The sequence below is a fragment of the Salvelinus fontinalis genome, chromosome 1 (genome assembly GCF_029448725.1).
Source record: "Salvelinus fontinalis isolate EN_2023a chromosome 1, ASM2944872v1, whole genome shotgun sequence".
Taxonomy (NCBI): domain Eukaryota; kingdom Metazoa; phylum Chordata; class Actinopteri; order Salmoniformes; family Salmonidae; genus Salvelinus; species Salvelinus fontinalis.
In genome coordinates this window covers 36284068-36303206 of record NC_074665.1, presented here as the reverse complement: position 1 = coordinate 36303206, position 19139 = coordinate 36284068, and the positions used below count along the sequence as shown (strand labels likewise).

General features: G+C 41.7%; 1 protein-coding gene across 1 annotated transcript in view; it reads right to left on the bottom strand.

The window, feature by feature from the left end:
* wdfy4 (WDFY family member 4) overlaps positions 1-19139 on the bottom strand; it is a 181772-nt gene that overhangs the window by 97298 nt on the left and 65335 nt on the right. The window contains exons 22-30 of the mRNA XM_055920327.1: positions 18394-18572; positions 17949-18180; positions 17521-17666; positions 4719-4830; positions 2313-2503; positions 1860-2015; positions 1149-1222; positions 852-1013; positions 484-572 (exon numbers count right to left, since the gene is read on the bottom strand). Of these exons, the coding sequence (XP_055776302.1) occupies positions 484-572; positions 852-1013; positions 1149-1222; positions 1860-2015; positions 2313-2503; positions 4719-4830; positions 17521-17666; positions 17949-18180; positions 18394-18572 (1341 nt within the window). The remainder of the gene's footprint in view (positions 1-483; positions 573-851; positions 1014-1148; positions 1223-1859; positions 2016-2312; positions 2504-4718; positions 4831-17520; positions 17667-17948; positions 18181-18393; positions 18573-19139) is intronic.

The following is a 19139-nucleotide window of genomic DNA, read 5'->3' as shown; positions in this document are numbered from 1 at the left end:
CAAAAAAACAGATCTCTAATATAAACAGACAGATTTTGATGGGGATTTTTTATTGTTACGCTAATTAGATGTCTGCAGGGGCGTTAAGGATGTGATTAGGGTTAGGCTATACTTAATCTTGGAAAACCAGAACTAAAATGTGCCGTCAGATGCTTGATTAAGTTCTGGGTGAGACGTGTTAGACAATACTAGAACGAGGAGTGGAAGCAGGGCGGTAGCTCCAACCTCTCTCTCTGCAAGTTACAGACAAGTCTATGGGCCAAATGTCCCCTTTCCTACCGAAATTAGAAAGACGCAAAAACTTGCAAAATCAGAATTCATTTAAAAACAAATATGTGTGCTGGAACCAAGTTCCTTGTTCGTCGTCGCATCCCACGGTCTGTTGACAAACAAACACTATGACACCAGTTATGTTACGTGCATCTGTCCACGTGAGATTAGGCTGGACTGGAATAGAGCTATTGGCTACTTGTGGGGCTGTACCTTTGGTTTCCTCATCAAGAGAGTCAGAGATTCCAGAGCTTTCACTCACACTTGGGGGAGGCACGGTGTACACCAGGAAGAGGCCAAGTCTGGAACAAATAGAAAACACACACTTGGTGTTCGTACACTAGTGACATACACACAGCACAATAAGAAGAGTGAATGGCTGTCCCATAAAAGACAAAACGAAACACAGATGAGTAGCTTCCTATGTGTGTACTGCATATGCCTGTGACACAGAAGTGTGTGTGTGTGTGTGTGTGTGTGTGTGTGTGTGTGTGTGTGTGTGTGTGTGTGTGTGTGTGTGTGTGTGTGTGTGTGTGTGTGTGTGTGTGTGTGTGTGTGTGTGTGTGTGTGTGTGTGTGTACCTGCGTATGTCGGTGGAGGTGAAGTGTCCTCTAAGCAGGCGAGTGATGATACAGGTGGCAACCTTTACTTTCCTGGGGGTCACCATGGGGTCAGCCAATAGGAAGAGCAGTTTAGGCACCAGACCTAGGTTATGCATGACCTTTGCATTACCATGATCACCACTAGGGGAAAGGAAGGGGGAGGTGCAGAAGTTCCTTGTTCAATTTACTTGTGGTTGAAGAAAAGTAAGTGTGTAATTGTAATTTTAACAAGGGTAGCACAACATTTCGTTGTGATGGCTCATGCTGATACTCTACCTTGATGATTTCAGGATTTCAGCAAAGTGATTGAGAACTGACAGGTCCAGACTTTCCGCAGTGTTCTTCCACACCTTCAAGGGAAGGAGCAAATGTTAGAACACCTTCCTAATATTGAGTTGCACCCCCAACCCCCCTCAGAACAGCCTCAATTCGTCGGGGCATGGACTCTACAAGGTGTCAAAAGCATTCCACAGGGATGCTGGCCCATGTTGACTCCAATGCTTCCCATAGTTGTATCAAAGTGGCCGGATGTCCTTTGGGTGGGTGACCATTCTTGATACACACGGGAAACTGTTGAGCATGAAAAACCGAGCAGCGTTGCAGTTCTTGACACACTCAAATGGGTGCGCCTGGCACCTACTTCCATACCCCGTTCAAAAGCACTTAAATATTTTGCCTTGCCCATTCACCCTTTGAATAACACACATACACAATCCATGTGTCAATTATCACAAGGCATAAGAAAAAATATTTAACCCATCTTCTTCCCTCTTCATATACACTGATTGAAGTGGATTTAACAAGTGACAGCAATAAGGGGTCATAGCTTTCACCTGGATTCACCTGGTCAGTCTATGTCATGGAAAGAGCAGGTGTTCCTAATATTTTGTACACCCAGTCTATATCTAAGAGGAGGTGTCTAGGTATCAGCTCTAGGAGTTGATTTGGGAATGTAGGGTTGGTGTGGGGCTGGTGGGAGTACGGTACCTCCAGGTCACAGAGCAGAGCATTGAAGGCGGGTCTGTTGTGTAGACAAGCGGCTCCAGATCCCAGGTGGTCCACTGAACCAGACAGAGACAGCACCAGCTGAAAGGTTCTACTGCTCAACACACCGCTTTTAATCTTCAGCAGGAATGCTAGGAGCTAGAGACAGGGAGGAGGAGATGGGGAACAGAGTCATCATCCCAAGGCAACCACTTTTTAATGTAATTATTGTCATCTACGTTTGGGGGCATCCAGAAGTTATGTATGTCATGATGCGCCATAATTCTATCCATTCCGTTTCGTAAAGACCTGACTGGGTTGTATTCATTAGGGGATGCAGTGGAAAACATTTCAAAACATTTTGCAGTCCAGTTAATTACTCCGTTTCAGTCCATTTTATTCCATTTGGTGCCTAATGAACATGACTTTAATGACAGGTGTTTGGGTTGTACCTACCTTGTAGCCGTTGATGCGTGTCATCTCCCGCTCCATGGCAGGGCTTGTCTCCAACACAGACAGCAGAACTTTCACTGCTGCGTACAGCGCTCCGTCGTCTGCCGCCATAGCAACCATGCTTAGGATCACCGCCGGCCCACCAAGGTACAGAAAGCTATCCCCTGCGCTGCTGGGAGCGAACGTCCGCACTCCTGACCGACACCACAACACACGGTCAAACTGTATACTGTGAACAGTTAGTAAATAGTACCATACAGATTGACCTCTGATGAAAGCACACTTACATTTCTTAACTCTTTACACTCAGACCCGTATACGGGTTGGAAATGTCAGATTTGGGAGTGACAAAATTTGAACGTAGTGGCTGAACAATAACATCAGAGCACTGGCTCTGCGCTTCACAGCACTGTATGTGTTGTAACGGATAACCATTCTAAACTTGACACTGCATCGAGTCATCTTCATTTTCAGCATTTCCCTCACTCAGACGTTGCCCCCGTCCCTCCCGGTAATTGGGCAACTTTTGCTAATGTTTTGTTGTCTGAGTGAGGAAAATGCTGTAAATTACGATGACTCAATGTATTTTGAAAGATGAGATGTTGAGGATTATAATAAATACCGCTTTGATGTAAAACAAGCAAGCCAAACACCTGTGAGTCCAAATGTATACTTCACATCTCCAAATCATAACACTCATGTCATATACAGTGTCAACGTTTATGTAGAGTTACAAGATGTAGAGTTTGATGTAGAGTTACAAGATGTAGAGTTACAAGATGATGTAGAGTTACAATATGACATGCCGTCATACCAGTGGAGGCTCCTCAGAGGAGGAAGGGGAGTACCATCCTCCTCAGTGAATATCATAAAAATGTAAATTGTAAAACATTAAAAAAGTTATCCTTTTTAGATAAAACTAACCTAAATATAATCATGTCACCAAATAATTGATTAAAACACACTATTTTGCAAATAAGTTCTACAGTAGCCTCAACAGCACTCCGTAGGGTAGCACCATAGTGTTGCCGGAGGAAAGCTAGCTTCCGTTCTCCTCTTGGTACATTGACTTCAATACAAAACCTAGGAGGTTCATGGTCTTCACCCCCTTCCATAGACTTACACACTAATCATGAGAACTTCTGGAGGACATCCTCCAGCCAATCAGAGCTCTTGCAGCATCAACTGACAACTTTTATTTCCCCTTTATTTAACCAGGTAGGCTAGTTGAGTCAAGAGTTTGCAAGGCGATATTGAAAGTCACTGTCTGTCACCTCAAATTTGTCTCTCGACCTGTGTGCACCAATGTTGTAAACTTTCATTCATAGGCAAGGTTGTAGCAACTTCATGATGGGTATAGGGAAAATTTGAGCATCATGTAGTAGCCTAAACCTATTGCTGTTACACTGAACTGGGCGAATGGAATATGAATGAGAGTCATTCAATATGCTCTAATACAAATAAGGCCATACTCATGAAAAAAAAATGTCCTTCCACCTCTTTAACGGCACTGACAGCCACTGTGTAATACCCTGGGTTGTTCTGAACATAATTGACTTATTTGTTTATTTATTGTGAAGACAATTCACACACCCCTGAATGCACTCATGACTCCTTTCTATGCGCACCAAAATTACGATGTGTTTCTCTGAATTGCCTTGTGAAAGCCTAACACCATAAGATCATATTTTATAACTTGGCTTGTCATGTTGGCATTAGAACAGGCTTTCAAATCATGCCCACCTGACCCATATCGCGATTTAGAATAGACAATTTTGGGATTGTGTAAACAATAACAGTAATTGTGTGATGGAGGGGTAGCAGAGTTGTGTTCCTTGTGCTTGCTCTAGTTCCTCAATGGCACAGCCAGGAAAGCTCAAAAAAGTATTTTATAGTTAGACTCTTTTTTAAGGCATAAAAAGTGCATTGAAATTGGTTAGGGACTGTGCACACTTTGGAGAGGTGTGTTGCCACTTGGAGACACAAGTTAGTCCTCTCACTCAAACCCTTGTCATTTTGTTGTCCAGGAAATGCTACTGAATGCATCCAGAGTATTTTCTGTAAATGTAAAATGGACATAAAATCAACAGTGCCATGTTTGGATTCAGTCTTGTCTCAGGTGACCTGTTGTGTACTCACCTTATCTCCAAACTGTTCCCTTTCAATTGCTACCATGGTTATGCATTTCATATTTATTCTGTAAGAAACATTTCAATTTAGCCCTATCCATATAGGCCAATTCCCACGAGTGTAAAGGGTTAAACAGGAGTTCACTGTGTATTTTGTTAGTCTTAGAAAATAATATGATCCGAACACTAAAGTTACCCTTTACACAAATAATTTCACACATCTTCCACAACAGTTAAGTCCACCAAATTAATTTGAATGAATGCGCTGTTGGTTGTTTACCAAAGTGTCCAACCAGTGCAGCTCCTATGGTGCGTGCAGTGCCAGTCAGGTGGTGGCTGATGTTTTGAGACAGGAACACAGGGGTGGAGTTATCCCTGGACGTGATTCCCATCTGAAATAGAACACACAGGAGACAACATACAATTTGTTACACTCTCAGTACTGTTAGGACTTCCCCGGTCCTCTAATCACCCCAAACAACCACAAACAGATACCCCAAACAGTTAGCCCAAACAACCACAAACATATACCCCAAACAACCACAAATAGGTACTCCAAACAACCCCAAACACCCCAAACAAACACAAACCATAGAAATAGAATGAATAGAACTGGCGTCCTATTCAAAGATGGCATAATGGGTGGACTGGCGGCCATTGCGAGTATACCCATAGGAACAAAGCAAGAAGTAAAATCAGGAAGTGTACCCATCAATACGTGATGTGATTTGTTGATTCACAACAGTTAACATAATTTGAATGAACGTTCTACATGACCATGGAAAAGATTGCATCACAATACCAGGCCGCCATTTTGAGTGTATCCATGAGTTTACCAGTCAAATTGCCAGCATTAGAGGTTCCAAGCCCATTCTATTAATTCTATGCACATGCCAACCCCAAACAAGTAACCCAAATAACCCCCAAACAACCCCAAATCAGAAATATGGGGTCCTACTAATCACCCCAAACAACCACAAACCACCATAAACAGGTACCCCAAACAACCACAAACAGGTACCCCAAACAACCACAAACAGGTACCCCAAACAACCACAAACAGGTACCCAAACAATCACAAACAGGTAACACAAACAATCACAAACAACTACAAACAATGCAAAACAACCACAAACAACCCCAAATAGATACCCCAAACAACCATTAACAACAGGGAAGCATCCAGCTGCAGATTATGCACGCTTAGGGCACCTGGTCTGCGAACCTCAAAGCGCAAACCTTAACCCTGGGTGGCAGGTAGCCTAGTGGTTAAAGCGTTGGACTAGTAACCAGAAGGTTGCAAGATCAAATCCCCGAGCTGACAAGGTAAAAATATGTCGTTCTGCCCCTGAACAAGGCACTGATACTAGGCCGTCATTGAAAATAAGAATTTGTTCTTAACTGACTTGCCTAGTTAAATAAAGGTAAAACAAAACATGTGTCTCAGTTGGTATGGGTGCCTCTAATGCTCTGGACCAGCACTATAATCTGTCACTAGCTCTGATCAAGGGGATTTAAAAAATATATACAGTACCAGTCAAAAGTTTGGATACACCAACTCATTCCAGGGTTTTTCTTTATGTTTACTATTTTCTACATTATAGAATAATAGTGAACACATCAAAACTATAAAAGAACACATATTGAATCATGTAGTAACCAAAAAAGTGTAAAACAAATCAAAATATATTGTAGATTCTTCGAAGTGGCAAATCTTTGCCTTGATGACAGCTTTGCACACTCTTGGCAACCGCTCAACCAGCTTCATGAGGTAGTCACCTGGAATGCATTTCAACCAACAGGTGTTACTTGAAATGTTAAAAGTTAATTTGTAGAATTTCTTTCCTTCTTAATGTGTTTGAGCCAATCAGTTGGTAGGGGTGGTATACAGAAGATAGCCCTATATGGTAAAAGACCAAGGTCCTGAGCACTCTGAAGCAGGTTTTCATCAAGGATCTCTCTGTAATTTGCTCCGTTCATCTTTCCCTCGATCCTGAGTAGTCTCTATTCAGACCTTTAGCTATGAGACTCGAAATTGAGCACAGGTGCATCCTGTTTCCATTGATCATCCTTGATATGTTTCTACAACTTGATTGGAGTCCACCTGTGGTAAATTCAATGGGTTGGACATGATTTGGTAAGGCACACACCTGTCTATATAAGGTCCCAGAGTTGAAAGTGAGTGTCAGAGCAAAAACCAAGCCATGAGGTTGAAGGAATTGTCCGTAGTACTCCGAGAAAGGATTATGTCGAGGCATAGATCTGGGGAAGGGTACCAAAAAATGTCTGCGGCATTGAAGGTCCCCAAGAACACAGTGGCCTCCATCATTCTTAAATGGAAGATGTTTGGAACCACCAAGACTCCTCCTACAGCTGGCCATCCAGCCAAAAGGAGTAATCGGTGGAGAAGCGCCTTGGTCAGGGAGGTGACCAAGAACCCGATGGTCACTCTGACAAAGCTCCAGAGTTGAGGAAGACATCCTGCTCCCTCATTTGATACCCTTCCTGCAGGCTCATCCTGACATGACCCTCTAGCAATGCCACCAGCCATACTGCTCATTCTGTGCGTGATTTCCTGACCACATGTCTGTGGAACTTGTTTAGTTTATGTCTCAGTTGTTGAATCTTGTTATGTTCATACAAATATTTACACATGTTAAGTTTGCAAAAAAATAAACGCAGTTGACAGCGAGAGGGCGTTTTGCAGGCAATTCATGTTTGAGGCTTTACTGAGCCGGACAAACTTCTCTCTTCTACGAGAGCCCCAGTGTTTCCCCAGATCAAGTATGCAGACATTTGCGCATCTCCAGTCAGAACAGAACCTGCACAAACTGCTCCCCCCCGACACATTTAATGGCTGGTGCCCGCATTGCCTTTGTTGTTTTCCTTACTAATAACTTTGGATATCTGTGCGTTCCTCTCAAAGTAAGTGCCTTATTATATTATCATTATAGTTTTTGTATATCGTGTTGTCATTTCTACTGTAGCACACCACACCATAGGTATGTATGGAGCATAATGCATTTACTGTTTTATTCACGTTTTGAAGTGCTGGTGACAAATCCTGCATTCTGATTCTTCATAGATTGTAATGGACAGATTTGATGTGTGTAAATTACGTTTTGGAAGGTTGTACTGATTATAATGAGCTAATCCTAAACTAAATGCCAGCTATGTGTGGCGCCATGTTTGTTGACATCATACAATGCATTCTGATTTTCACGTAAACATCTGTCAAACCAAAGATGTTATAACAAAACGAGGTGAACGGATGGTTCACTTGACTGACTTTGATTGTAATTATTGTTGCTCAGGGTTGCCAGCTCAGACCCTCGTTTCCAGGGGGTTTATTTTTATTTAGTATATAGACTCCTCCTGTGTTTGCCCCACCATTTATTGATGAATCCCCCATCATAGTAATATTTCCTGCGTCACCATGGGGCAGTATTGAGTAGCTTGGATGAAAAGGTGCCCATTGTAAACAGCCAGCTCCTCAGTCTCAGTTGCTAATATATGCATATTATTATTAGCATTGGATAGAAAACACTCTAAAGTTTCCAAAACTGTCAAAATATTGTCTGTGATTGCAGGCGAAACCCTGAGGAAAATCCAAACAGGAAGTGGCTTCTATTATGAAAACTCCATGTTCCATAGCCTCCCTTTGCTGGATTTAAAGAGATATGAACCAGATTCATTTTCCTATCACAAGTGGCCAAACTTGTTGACTTTGTTTATTTGCGTATTATAGTGATTGGCAATCTGGGATTAGGGAGTTTTCACTTGTCAAACAAACATGGCTACCATCATAAAGAATTTAGCTTAGCTGACAAGCCTCTCTTTTCTAAACAATATTATATTTCTCAATTTTGCTAACCAGAGATGTGGTACATTGTAAACAAGTCTAGCTATTAGGTCGCTAACTTATGTTTAGTTTTTTTGTCAGCGAAACCTGTTATTTAGACTGGTTTATGGAATGAGTTTGGACCATGTGTTCCGTGTGATGCTTGTATGATAAAGTTTGAGTTGATCTTTTACAATTTAAAGGTGAAATTGAGAGATAGTTGTATTTCCCATCTGTACAAAACATTTTTTAGATGCTTTTCAGACAACAATGCTGTTTGAACATGATCGTTGCATCATACGTTCTGTTGCTACTGTTCCAACCACATATTTGCGATGGTACGCTGCAAGGACCATTCAACAATGATCACAAATATGTGATTGTATGCATCAAAAGGGTTAACCAATCATCTGTCATCTGAATCAGTACAATACAAGTTGAGTGCCATTCTCTATATGCATGGTGACAGTCAGCAGTTTTTAGAACCCATAGCGGCCATCAACTGACTTTCTATAAATTACTATAGTGCCCGAGAATGACCTTGTTTTTCTTAAAATAATATATGTGTCAATATCGCAAAATGAACTTGCAAACAACCTGTTGTTGTATTCGCGTGGCTGTTGTCATCAATCAGAAACCGGAAACAGGGTATGTATGCTGTTATATGACTTCTTTTGGTGTTGTCGATGCAGTGAAACTTGGGGAATAGATTGGGGAATAGATTGTCATGATAACTAGGTTGGTACAGGCGAGCACGTCAGCGGTGGAGCATGGAAATTGTTGAAGTGTTTAGCTGAATATAGTCAGCTAACTAGTTGGTTGTTTATTCTTGTTTCTACCAATGTAAATTATATGGAAATGGCCCAAGCTGCTTGCTGTAGCAAGCTAGCTAGCTAATTAGTTAGTCTGTCAGGCAAGAAAAGTTGTGTGTAGCAGTAAATATGGGCTGCACTCACGAAGTGTAAACCTCAGCTGTCACTTTCACTAGCTAGCCAAACAGACAAATAGCCACCGAAATGAAGGCTAGAATAATTAGTGTTTATCTGTTGGGCTTAGGTTATGGGTTTGTCAATTTTGCTAGGTGCAGATACTAATATGCTATACATTGCCTTGTTTTCCTATTATTTGAAAGCCTTCAGCCACGCCCAAGGTCCTAAACGATATCATAACAGCCATCGATAAAGGACAATACTGTGCAGCCGTCTTCATCAACCTGGCCAAGGCTTTCGACTCTGTCAATCACCACATTCTTATCAGCAGACTCAACAGCCTTGGCTTCTCAAATGACTGCCTCGTCTGGTTTACCAACTACTTCTCAGATAGAGTTCAGTGTGTCAAATCGGATGGCCTGTTGTCCGGACCTCTGGCAGTCTCTATGGGGGTGCCACAGGGTTCAATTCTCGGGCCGACTCTTTTCTCTGTATACATCAATGATGTCGCTCTTACTGCTGGTGATTCTCTAATCCATCTCTACGCAGACGACACCATTCTGTATACTTCTGGCCCTTCTTTGGACACTGTGTTAACTTCTCTAGGATAGGGGGCAGCTATCTGAATTTTGGATGAAAAGCGTGCCCAAATTAAACTGCCTGCTACTCATGCCCAGAAACTAAGATATGCATAAGAAGTTTCTAAAACTGTTTGAATCATGTCTGTGACTATAACACAACTAATTTGGCAGGCGAAACCCCGAGGACAAACCATTCAGAATTTATTTTTTTGAGGTCACTCTTTTCAATGGGTTTTCATTGGAAATCCAGATTTCTAAGGGACCTTCTTGCAGTTCCTATCGCTTCCACTGGATGTCAAAAGTTTAGAAATTGGTTGAGGTTTTTCCTTTCAAAAATGAAGAAGTAACACTGTTCAGAATGAGGCTCGAGGGAAGTTTACTCTTTGTTAGAGGAGCGTTACACAGAGGCTCGCTACACGTTGTTTTCCTCCGGTATTGAACACAGATCATCCCGTCTTCAATTTTATTGATTATTTATGTAAAAAAAGACCTAAAGCTGTATTACAAAAGTAGTTTGAAATGTTTGGACAAAGCTTACAGGTAACTGTTGAGATATTTTGTAGTCACGTTGCGCAAGTTGGAACCGGTGTTTTTCTGGATCAAACGCGCCAAATAAATGGACATTTTGGATATATATCGACGGAATTAATCGAACAAAAGGACCATTTGTGATGTTTATGGGACATATTGGAGTACCAACAGAAGAAGCTCGTCAAAGGTAAGGCATGAATTATATCTTTATTTCTGTGTTTTGTGTCGCGCCTGGAGGGTTGAAATATGATGGTCTGTGTTTGTTTGCTTGGATGCTATGCTCAGATAATAGCATCGTTTGCTTTCGCCGTAAAGCATTTCTGAAATCTGACACGTTGGCTGGATTCACAACAAGTGTAGCTTTAATTTGGTATATTGAATGTTTGATTTCATCAAAGTTAAATTTTTATAGTCATTTATTTGAATTTGGCGCTCTGCATTTTCACTGGATGTTGGCCAGTTGGGACGCTAACGTCCAACATATCCCAGAGAGGTTAACAAACCTCCAGACATGCTTCAATGCCATACAACACTCCTTCAGTGGCCTCCAACTGCTCTTAAATGCAAGTAAAACTAAATGCATGCTCTTCAACCGATCGCTGCCCGCACCCGCCCACCCGTCTAGCATCACTACTTCGGACGGTTCTAACTTAGAATATGTCGACTGTCGTGGAAAATTGCAAGATTATGTTTTAACGTTTCTAAGATTGTTATAATGCTTGTATTACATTATAATAGTTGTTACATTCGACAGAATAGGGTATTGTGTGTGTGTTCCACTGAGGATGGGCCTCTATGAGATAGCACTGACAGAGGAAATTTACGATGTCTTTGGGTAATAAAGCCTAAAGAGCATTCGAGATAACATGAGGTAATGTTATCGTGCTATACCGTACCAGGGTGAGACGGGTTCCAGTTTGGCGTAAGAGGGGTCCAGACACTGGTCTTTACAATGATAACTGTTGACACAGCAGTAACTCTCTGCTATGTTTTATAGATATCTTTCATACAAATCTTAACCTTTGTGAACTGTTCCTAAGATCTATGATTCGTCATGTAAGTTGAGAGGGGTGTATCTTGGCTATAAAATATCTTTGTAGTTTTCTGGTAGCACTTTCAATGGTTCATTAGAGATAGTGCATCATTGAAAGTCAAAGGCTATTGCAAAACTTATTAAAGATGTAGTTTAAGTATAACTCTGACTGGTGTGTAGTTTGTAACTCTCCTCATTTGGTAAAGCAGAAATATGCCACCAAACGACATCTACAAATACCTAGATGTCTGGTTAGACTGTAAACGCTCCTTCCAGACTCACATTAAGCATCTCTAATCCAAAATGAAATCTAGAATCGGCTTCCTATTTCGCAACAAAGCATCCTTCTCATGCTACCCTCATAAAACTGACTATCCTACCGATCCTTGACTTTGGCGATGTCATTTACAAAATAGCCTCCAACACTCTACTCAGCAAATTAGATGTAGTCTATCACAGTGCCATCGGTTTTGTCACCAAAGCTCCATATACTACCCACCACTGCGACCTGTACGCTCTCGTTGGCTGGCCCTCGCTTCATATTCGTCGCTAAACCCACTGGCTCCATTCATCTAAGTCTTTGCTAGGTAAAGCCCCGCCTTATCTCAGCTCACTGGTCACCATAGCAGCACCCACCCGTAGCATACGCTCCAGCAGGTATATTTCACTCGTCATCCCCAAAGCCAACTCCTATTTGGCCGCCTTTCCTTCCAGTTCTCTGCTGCCAATGACTGGAACGAATTGCAAAAATCCCTGAAGCTGGAGTCTTATATCTCCCTCACTAAATTTAAGCATCAGAGCAGCTTACCGATCATTGTACCTGTACACACCCCATCTGTAAACAGCCCACCCAACTACCTCATCCCCATATTGTTATTTCTTTTTTTGCTCCTTTGCATCCCAGTATCGCTACATGCACATTCATCTTCTGCACATCTATCACTCCAGTGTTAATGCTAAATTGTAATTATTTCGCCACTATGGCCTATTTATTGCCTTACCTCCCTAATCTTACTACATTTGCATACACTGTATATAGATGTTTCTATTGTGTTATTGACTGTACGTTTGTTTATCCCATGTGTAACTCTGTGTTGTTTGTGTCGCACTGCTTTGCTTTATCTTGGCCAGGTCGCAGTTGTAAATGAGAACTTGTTCTCAACTGGCCTACCTGGTTAAATAAAGGTTAAATAAAATAAATATTTTAGCTGTCTTGTTAGGGTAGTAGATGCCAGCTCAGTGGAGCTCATAGGATGAGTTGGACATTTGTTTACACAGCCAGCTTACAACTTGCTTGTTTCGTCCTGTTTCAACCAATGCAATTCATTTGGAAACTGTCCCAGCTTTGTAACTAATCAGCTAACGTTGGTGAACTCTGTATTTATTATGGATTCCCATTAGCTCACTCAGGCCCCTACTCCACCACTACCACATATCTACGATACAAAATCCATGTTATCGTGTGTGTGTGCATGTGTCTGTGCCAATGTTTGTGTTGTTTAACAGTCCCCGCTGTTCCATAAGGTGTATTTGATCTGTTTTTTTAAATCTAATTTTACTGCTTGCATCAGTTACTTGATGTGGAATAGAGTTCCATGTAGTCATGGCTCTATGTAGTGCACCTCACATAGTCTGTTCTGTTCTGTGAAGAGACCTCTTGTGGCATGTCCTGGGGGGTTTGCATCGGTGTCCAAGCTGTGCACCACCACTTCAAACAGAGCTCGGTGCTTTCAACATGTCAATACCTCTCTTAAATACAAGTAGTGATGAAGTCACGCTCTCCTCCACTTTGAGCCAGGAGAGATTGACATGCATATTATTAATATTCCCTCTCTGTGTGTGACAGACTTCTCCCCATCTTAGCTACTGCTGTATCAATATGTTTTGACCATGACAGTTTACAATCCAGGGTTACTCCAAGCAGTTTAGTCACCTCAACTTGCTCAATTTCCACATTATTTATTACAAGATTTAGTGGAGGTTGAGGGTTTAGTTAATGATTTGTCCCAAATACAATGCTTTTAGATTTAGAAATGTTTAGGACTAACGTATTCCTTGCCACCCACTCTGAAACTAACTGAAGCTCTTTGTCAAGTTTTGCAGTCATTTCAGTAGCTGACATGTATAGTGTTGACTATACATAGACACATTGGCTTTACTCAAAGCCATTGGCATGTCATTAGTAAAGATTCAAACACAATTTTTTTTTAAGTTTATGAAGGGGAACAGGCTGACTGGTTGGCTATTTGAGCATGTAAAGGGTTGTTTACTATTCTTAGGTAGCAGAATGACTTTTGCTTCTCTCCAAGCCTGGGGGCACACACTTTCTAGTAGGCTTACATTGAACATCTGGCAAATAAGAGTGGCAATATCGTCCGCTATTATCCTCAGTAATTTTCTATCCAAGTTGTCAGACCTCGCTGGCTTGTCATTGTTGATAGACAACAATAATGTTTTCACCTCTTCCACACTCACTTTACGGAATTCATAATTACAATGCTTGTCTTCATAATTTGGTCAGACATACTTTGATGTGTAGTGTCAGCGTTTGTTCCTGGCATGTCATGCCTAAATTTGCTAAGCTTGCCAATGAAAAAATAATTTCAGTTGTTGGCAATATCCGTTGGTTTTATGATGAATGAGCATTCTGATTCAATGAATGATGGAGCTTGGTTTGCCTTTTTTCCCAACATTTTTAATAAGGTGCTCCAAAGCTTTTACTATCATTCTTTATTCATCTTTGTTTCATAATGTAGTTTCTTATTTTTATTCAGTTTAGTCACATGATTTCTCAATTTGCAGTACATATGCCAATCGGTTGTGCAGCCAAACATATTTGTCATTCCTTTTGCCTCAACTTCTCAACCAAACAATTGTTCAATTCCTTTTCAATCCAAGGGGATTTAACACTTTTTACAGTAATTTTCTTAATGGGTACATGCTTATTAGTAACTGGAATAAGCAATTTCATAAATATGTCACGTCTCTTTGCTCCTCATTACACACCACGGACCAACAAAAATTATTTTTGTCAATAACATAGGAATCACTACAAAACATATTGCATGACCTCTTATACACTGTATTAGGCCCAGCCTTTGGAACTTTGGTTTTACTAGATATGGCTACTATATTGTGATCACTACATTTGATGGATCTGGATATTTCTTTCAAGCAAATTTCTGCAGCATTAGTAAAGATGTGATCAATACATGTCGATGCCTTCATTCCTGTGCTATTTGTAACTACCCTGGTAGGTTGACGTTTTTTCTTGAGTGGGCAGCTTGAGGAAAACAGTCAATATTTGAATCACCCAGCTAAACATACCTCTCTGTTGACATCACATACATTATCAAGCATTTAACATGTTATCCAGATACTGACTGTTAGCACACGAATGGGCTTAGGTGGAGGGATAGAGATGTGGAGGGAGGAGTGGAGTGAGAGGAGAGTGGAGAGAAAGAGGAGAGTGAAGAGGAGGGAGAGTAGAGGGAAAGAGGAAGAGGAGAGTGGAGGGAGAGAGAAAGAGCAGAGTGAAGAGGAGGGAGAGGAGAGTGGAGGGAGAAGAACATGGCGAGGAGGAGGGGGAGGGAGAGGAGGGAGATGACAAAGCAGAGGGAGAGGATGAAGCAGAGAGAGGAGGAAGAGGGAGGAGAAGAGGTAGAGCACACCTGAGACGGGAGCTTACATTTCCATGGAGTGTGTCTACCCCAAGTCCCACCATTCACCCTTGTACCACACAGCCTGGGCATAAAGTGACAGTGGCAGGGATTTTGGAGATGTTTTAAAAAGTGGTTGGAAGTTATATCTGTTCCAGAGCTTGTAATGGATTACAACAAGAAAATGGCCAAGGTTGACCATCTTGACCAATTTTGGAGCTATTACAATGTTGGACGCACAGGCTGAAAATAGTTAAGTATGTGTTTTGTGGGAAGCTCAACATTGTCATCATAAATGAGTACATTGTGTGGGGGACCCTGCAAAAGCCCCTTCCCAGAAACCGCAGACACTGGTCCCTGAAGGCATTCAAAATGCTGCTTGTGCATTCACTTTGTGATATGGCTACAGTGGCATGAAGAGGGGAGCCAAGAGTGCGGCACCAGTGCGTGTGGACTGAGTTGTAAACTCATTTGAAAGCAGGCTCCTTTGGGTGCTCTAAGTGTTCTGTGCCACTTTGCAGTATGGGGCGTGCTTCCAGAAGTTCCATGACATGTTGTAGGCTGAATGCAAACACTAAAGTGACATTGTGAAATATAAATTTGTCCCACAAATCTTTTATTTTCTCTGAGCAGTTGTTGTGTTTTGTATCTTCTCTGTTTATCTGTCGCTATTATAAGAATATTCTGAAGATAAATACACAACGCAGAAGATAAGAGGACTAAAAACTAGAGTACCTAGGGAAATGTAAATAGGAGTTGGGTTTCAGTTCAACAGCTGTTTAGAATCTGTGGAATGTCCCTCCTGAACTCAGAGTAACGTGTGCTACGGGTGCTACGTTCTGTACTTTGAGTCTGGGCCATTGGTCCAGTTGTACTGCAAGGACCTTTGATTGGTCAATCCCAGGCTAGGATGGGGGGTTATAAATGGCATCCTGTCCCTTTGTTCGGTGGAGAAAAATCTGAGGACAGGGAGACTGAACATCTACCTCGCAGCATAACATCTTTGATTTGTCCTCTTCGAATAAACCTATTTTTCTCCCCCTGATATGCTTTGGGGTTTGTGTCATTGTAGAATAGCATCAATTGCTAACACTTTCTAATACTTGTTGCATTCATTGAATTGTTGTCAAAGTAGGATACTATTTCTACATTTTGTGTCAGGCCTGGTCTGTACTAAATCTTATTGAGAGAGGTTACCTACATTTTCCAAATAGTCTCTGAATAGTTGTTTGCATTTTTACATTGTTACAGAAGAAAGAATCGTTGTCAATCAAATTACCTACTTTGCGCGGGTTTTGAAATACTTTTTGAATATTGTCCGCTGGTCACATTTTGGATATTTTATTTATTTATATGTAAATAACATTTGGATTTCTTCTCAGGTTTTTGCCTGCCATATGAGTTCTGTTATACTCACAGACATAATTCAAACAGTTTTAGAAACGTCAGAGTGTTTTCTATCCAATACTAATAATAATATGCATATATTAGCAACTATGACTGAGGAGCAGGCCGTTTACTCTGGGCACCTCTGTGCAGCTTTCATCCAAGCTAGTCAATACTGCCCCTGCAGCCATAAGAAGTTAACAAGACATTTTTCGAGTGGTTGAAAAACCAAGTTTTAATGACTCCAACCTAAGTGTATGTAAACTTCCGACTTCAACTGTATGTGCAAGAAACAGGCCTCCTACCTCACGTTGGTCAGAGCATGAAGCTGGGCACAGTGCGTAGTTTGAGTAGGCTACTGACATTCCTTAACGTTGTTCAGGATGCAAAATGACTTGAAGATCAATGACTGTCAGCACAACTACATACTTAGTTTGACACTGAAGGACAGGGCGCATCAGTTGTCACGTAATATGAGCAAAATCAATGATTCATAATGTTTGAATGTATTTCCAATGCAGTCATATCTTAAACATTTGAATCGGGGAACGATGTGTATCGGTGAATTACATCTGTAGTAAATTTGTGAACATATTCATTGTATGTTGTTACAAATGTTTCTTGTTCTAGACTTGAAATATTGGACAATGTTTTTTGACTCCATATCTAAGGTTCTTTCTGTCATCAACACGAGGACCTTTTTGAATGTTGCGTAACCGCGCCAGTTGTCGGACCAATCTGTGCTTTGCTTAGCCTAATTACTTAAACGAGAAGCAGCCGTTCTGGAACAAAGAAATCCCAGACTCCCTCAGGTTAAGAGAAGGAGGTTATGTTCAGGGAATCCTGAATTTATTCAACCATCTTTCTGGAATACCCTGCAGGTGGCCTCAGCACGCATATCTGCTTCTCATTGTTTGTGGTTGTTTAGGGTATGTTTGGGGTTGTTTGGGGTTGTTTTAGGATGTTTGGGGTACCTGTTTGTGGTTGTTTGGGGTTGTTTGCGTTACCTGTTTGTGGTTGTTTTGGGTACCTGTTTATGGTTGTTTGTGGTTGTTTGGGGTGATTAGTAGGACCCCATATTTCTGATCGGGCATCATGAAGACTGCGCTGGACGCTCTTTACCTCTTTGGCGATGAGACGGCAGTCCACCTCGTTGTAGCTTTCTCGTATCTCTGCTACCGTGGTTAAAGTTGCTACAGCCGGGTTGATGCCAAATGAGATCCTCTCCTCAGGGACCAGCCTGAGAGGGAGGGGGTCTGGGCCAGAGCCTGGAGGAACACATATAATTACAGAATTACATTGTGAGACACAAATCCTGGTCAAACTGACGTTGGTAACACAACTGACTCAAATATGTTTCTGTATTTCTGGAAACACAACTGACTCAAAATGGCTGGCATATAGTCAAGGTCATCATGAGATGATTCTAATACATTATAAGGGGTCGTAGATGCTAAAGGAATCATAATGTATTATACAGTATCTGCAAGCTTTAAGTAAATTGACTAAACGGTCTTGAGTCCATGGCCAGGTAATGATCAGACAAACACCTGTGTTGCGTAGAGCCAGGTAGTTTCCCAAGTAGGTTGTTCCCTGGTTGTAGATGACTCCTACAGCCCCTGGACTCAGCACTTCCTCAAACAGGTAGGTGGGCCCGACGCGCCACACCAACGAAGCGTGCTGTTTCCATAGAGACGGCGTTCCAATGAAGGCACACACGTCAATCACCGCCGTGGGTTCCATAGAAATGTACTGACCCGGGAACGGTTGGATGTACAGCATCTGACAGCCAATCAGAACACATAGAGAGTTCTCTGTATTTTCACAGCACAGAGTGAGTAAGGGAGTAGACAGTACTTCAACCAATGACATGAGCTACAGCTAAAAATCACAGTAGCAGCGGAAAAATCGCCAATGGCCTCCAACACAACATAAGTTTTTTTCGATCATCTTTTAATGTAAAATGGATGAATTTACTCTCTCCTGCTCCTGTACCTTTGCTGCTCCCAACAGTTTCCCATTGAGGTGGGCCGTGACCTTACAGCTCTTCTTCACGTCCTTCGCCATGACAATGGCCAGATGGTGCCACTGACCTGGGGTCAGCTGACTGGAGCATTTGAACCTCAGAGAACCTGGCAGGGGGCTGGGGGTCCGCACCTCTGGCTCCATCATATCTGGCAATTAATACATCAATCAATTAATACAACAATCAATCAATCACAGAAGGAGTTGCAGTCCAGATCAAACAGTAATCAACTAAAATGACAAAAATCCACCTTTTGCTAAATCTTTCTAAATGTAGGTCATTCAGAGCAATCGTAGCCCCAATCCCAAATTGACCCCTAGACCACTTGTGGATATCTGAGAGAATTTGACAGGTGTAAGCAATTATGGTAATCTCTCTTCCTTGCCCTGTCATAAGATAGTTGGAAGTTATATCATAATGTTTATACCAATCAAATCCTTTCAAATTTCCAAGTGCACCGGATGTAGGGCAGGGGTCTACAACCTTTTCAAGCATGAGAGCTACCAGTCTTCAATTTAATGATGCCAAAGACACGACACAGTGAACACTGAGGCTGTACCCTTACAGTTTTAACAGTAACCAACAAATATTCTATTGTGTATATTTGAGCGTAATGTAGGCCTACCAATGGAGCAAATCCCATTACATTTTCACATGGATATAGCTTTTAATTTCTATGATATAGCCTACAGTAACCTATGTGACTCATTTCAGG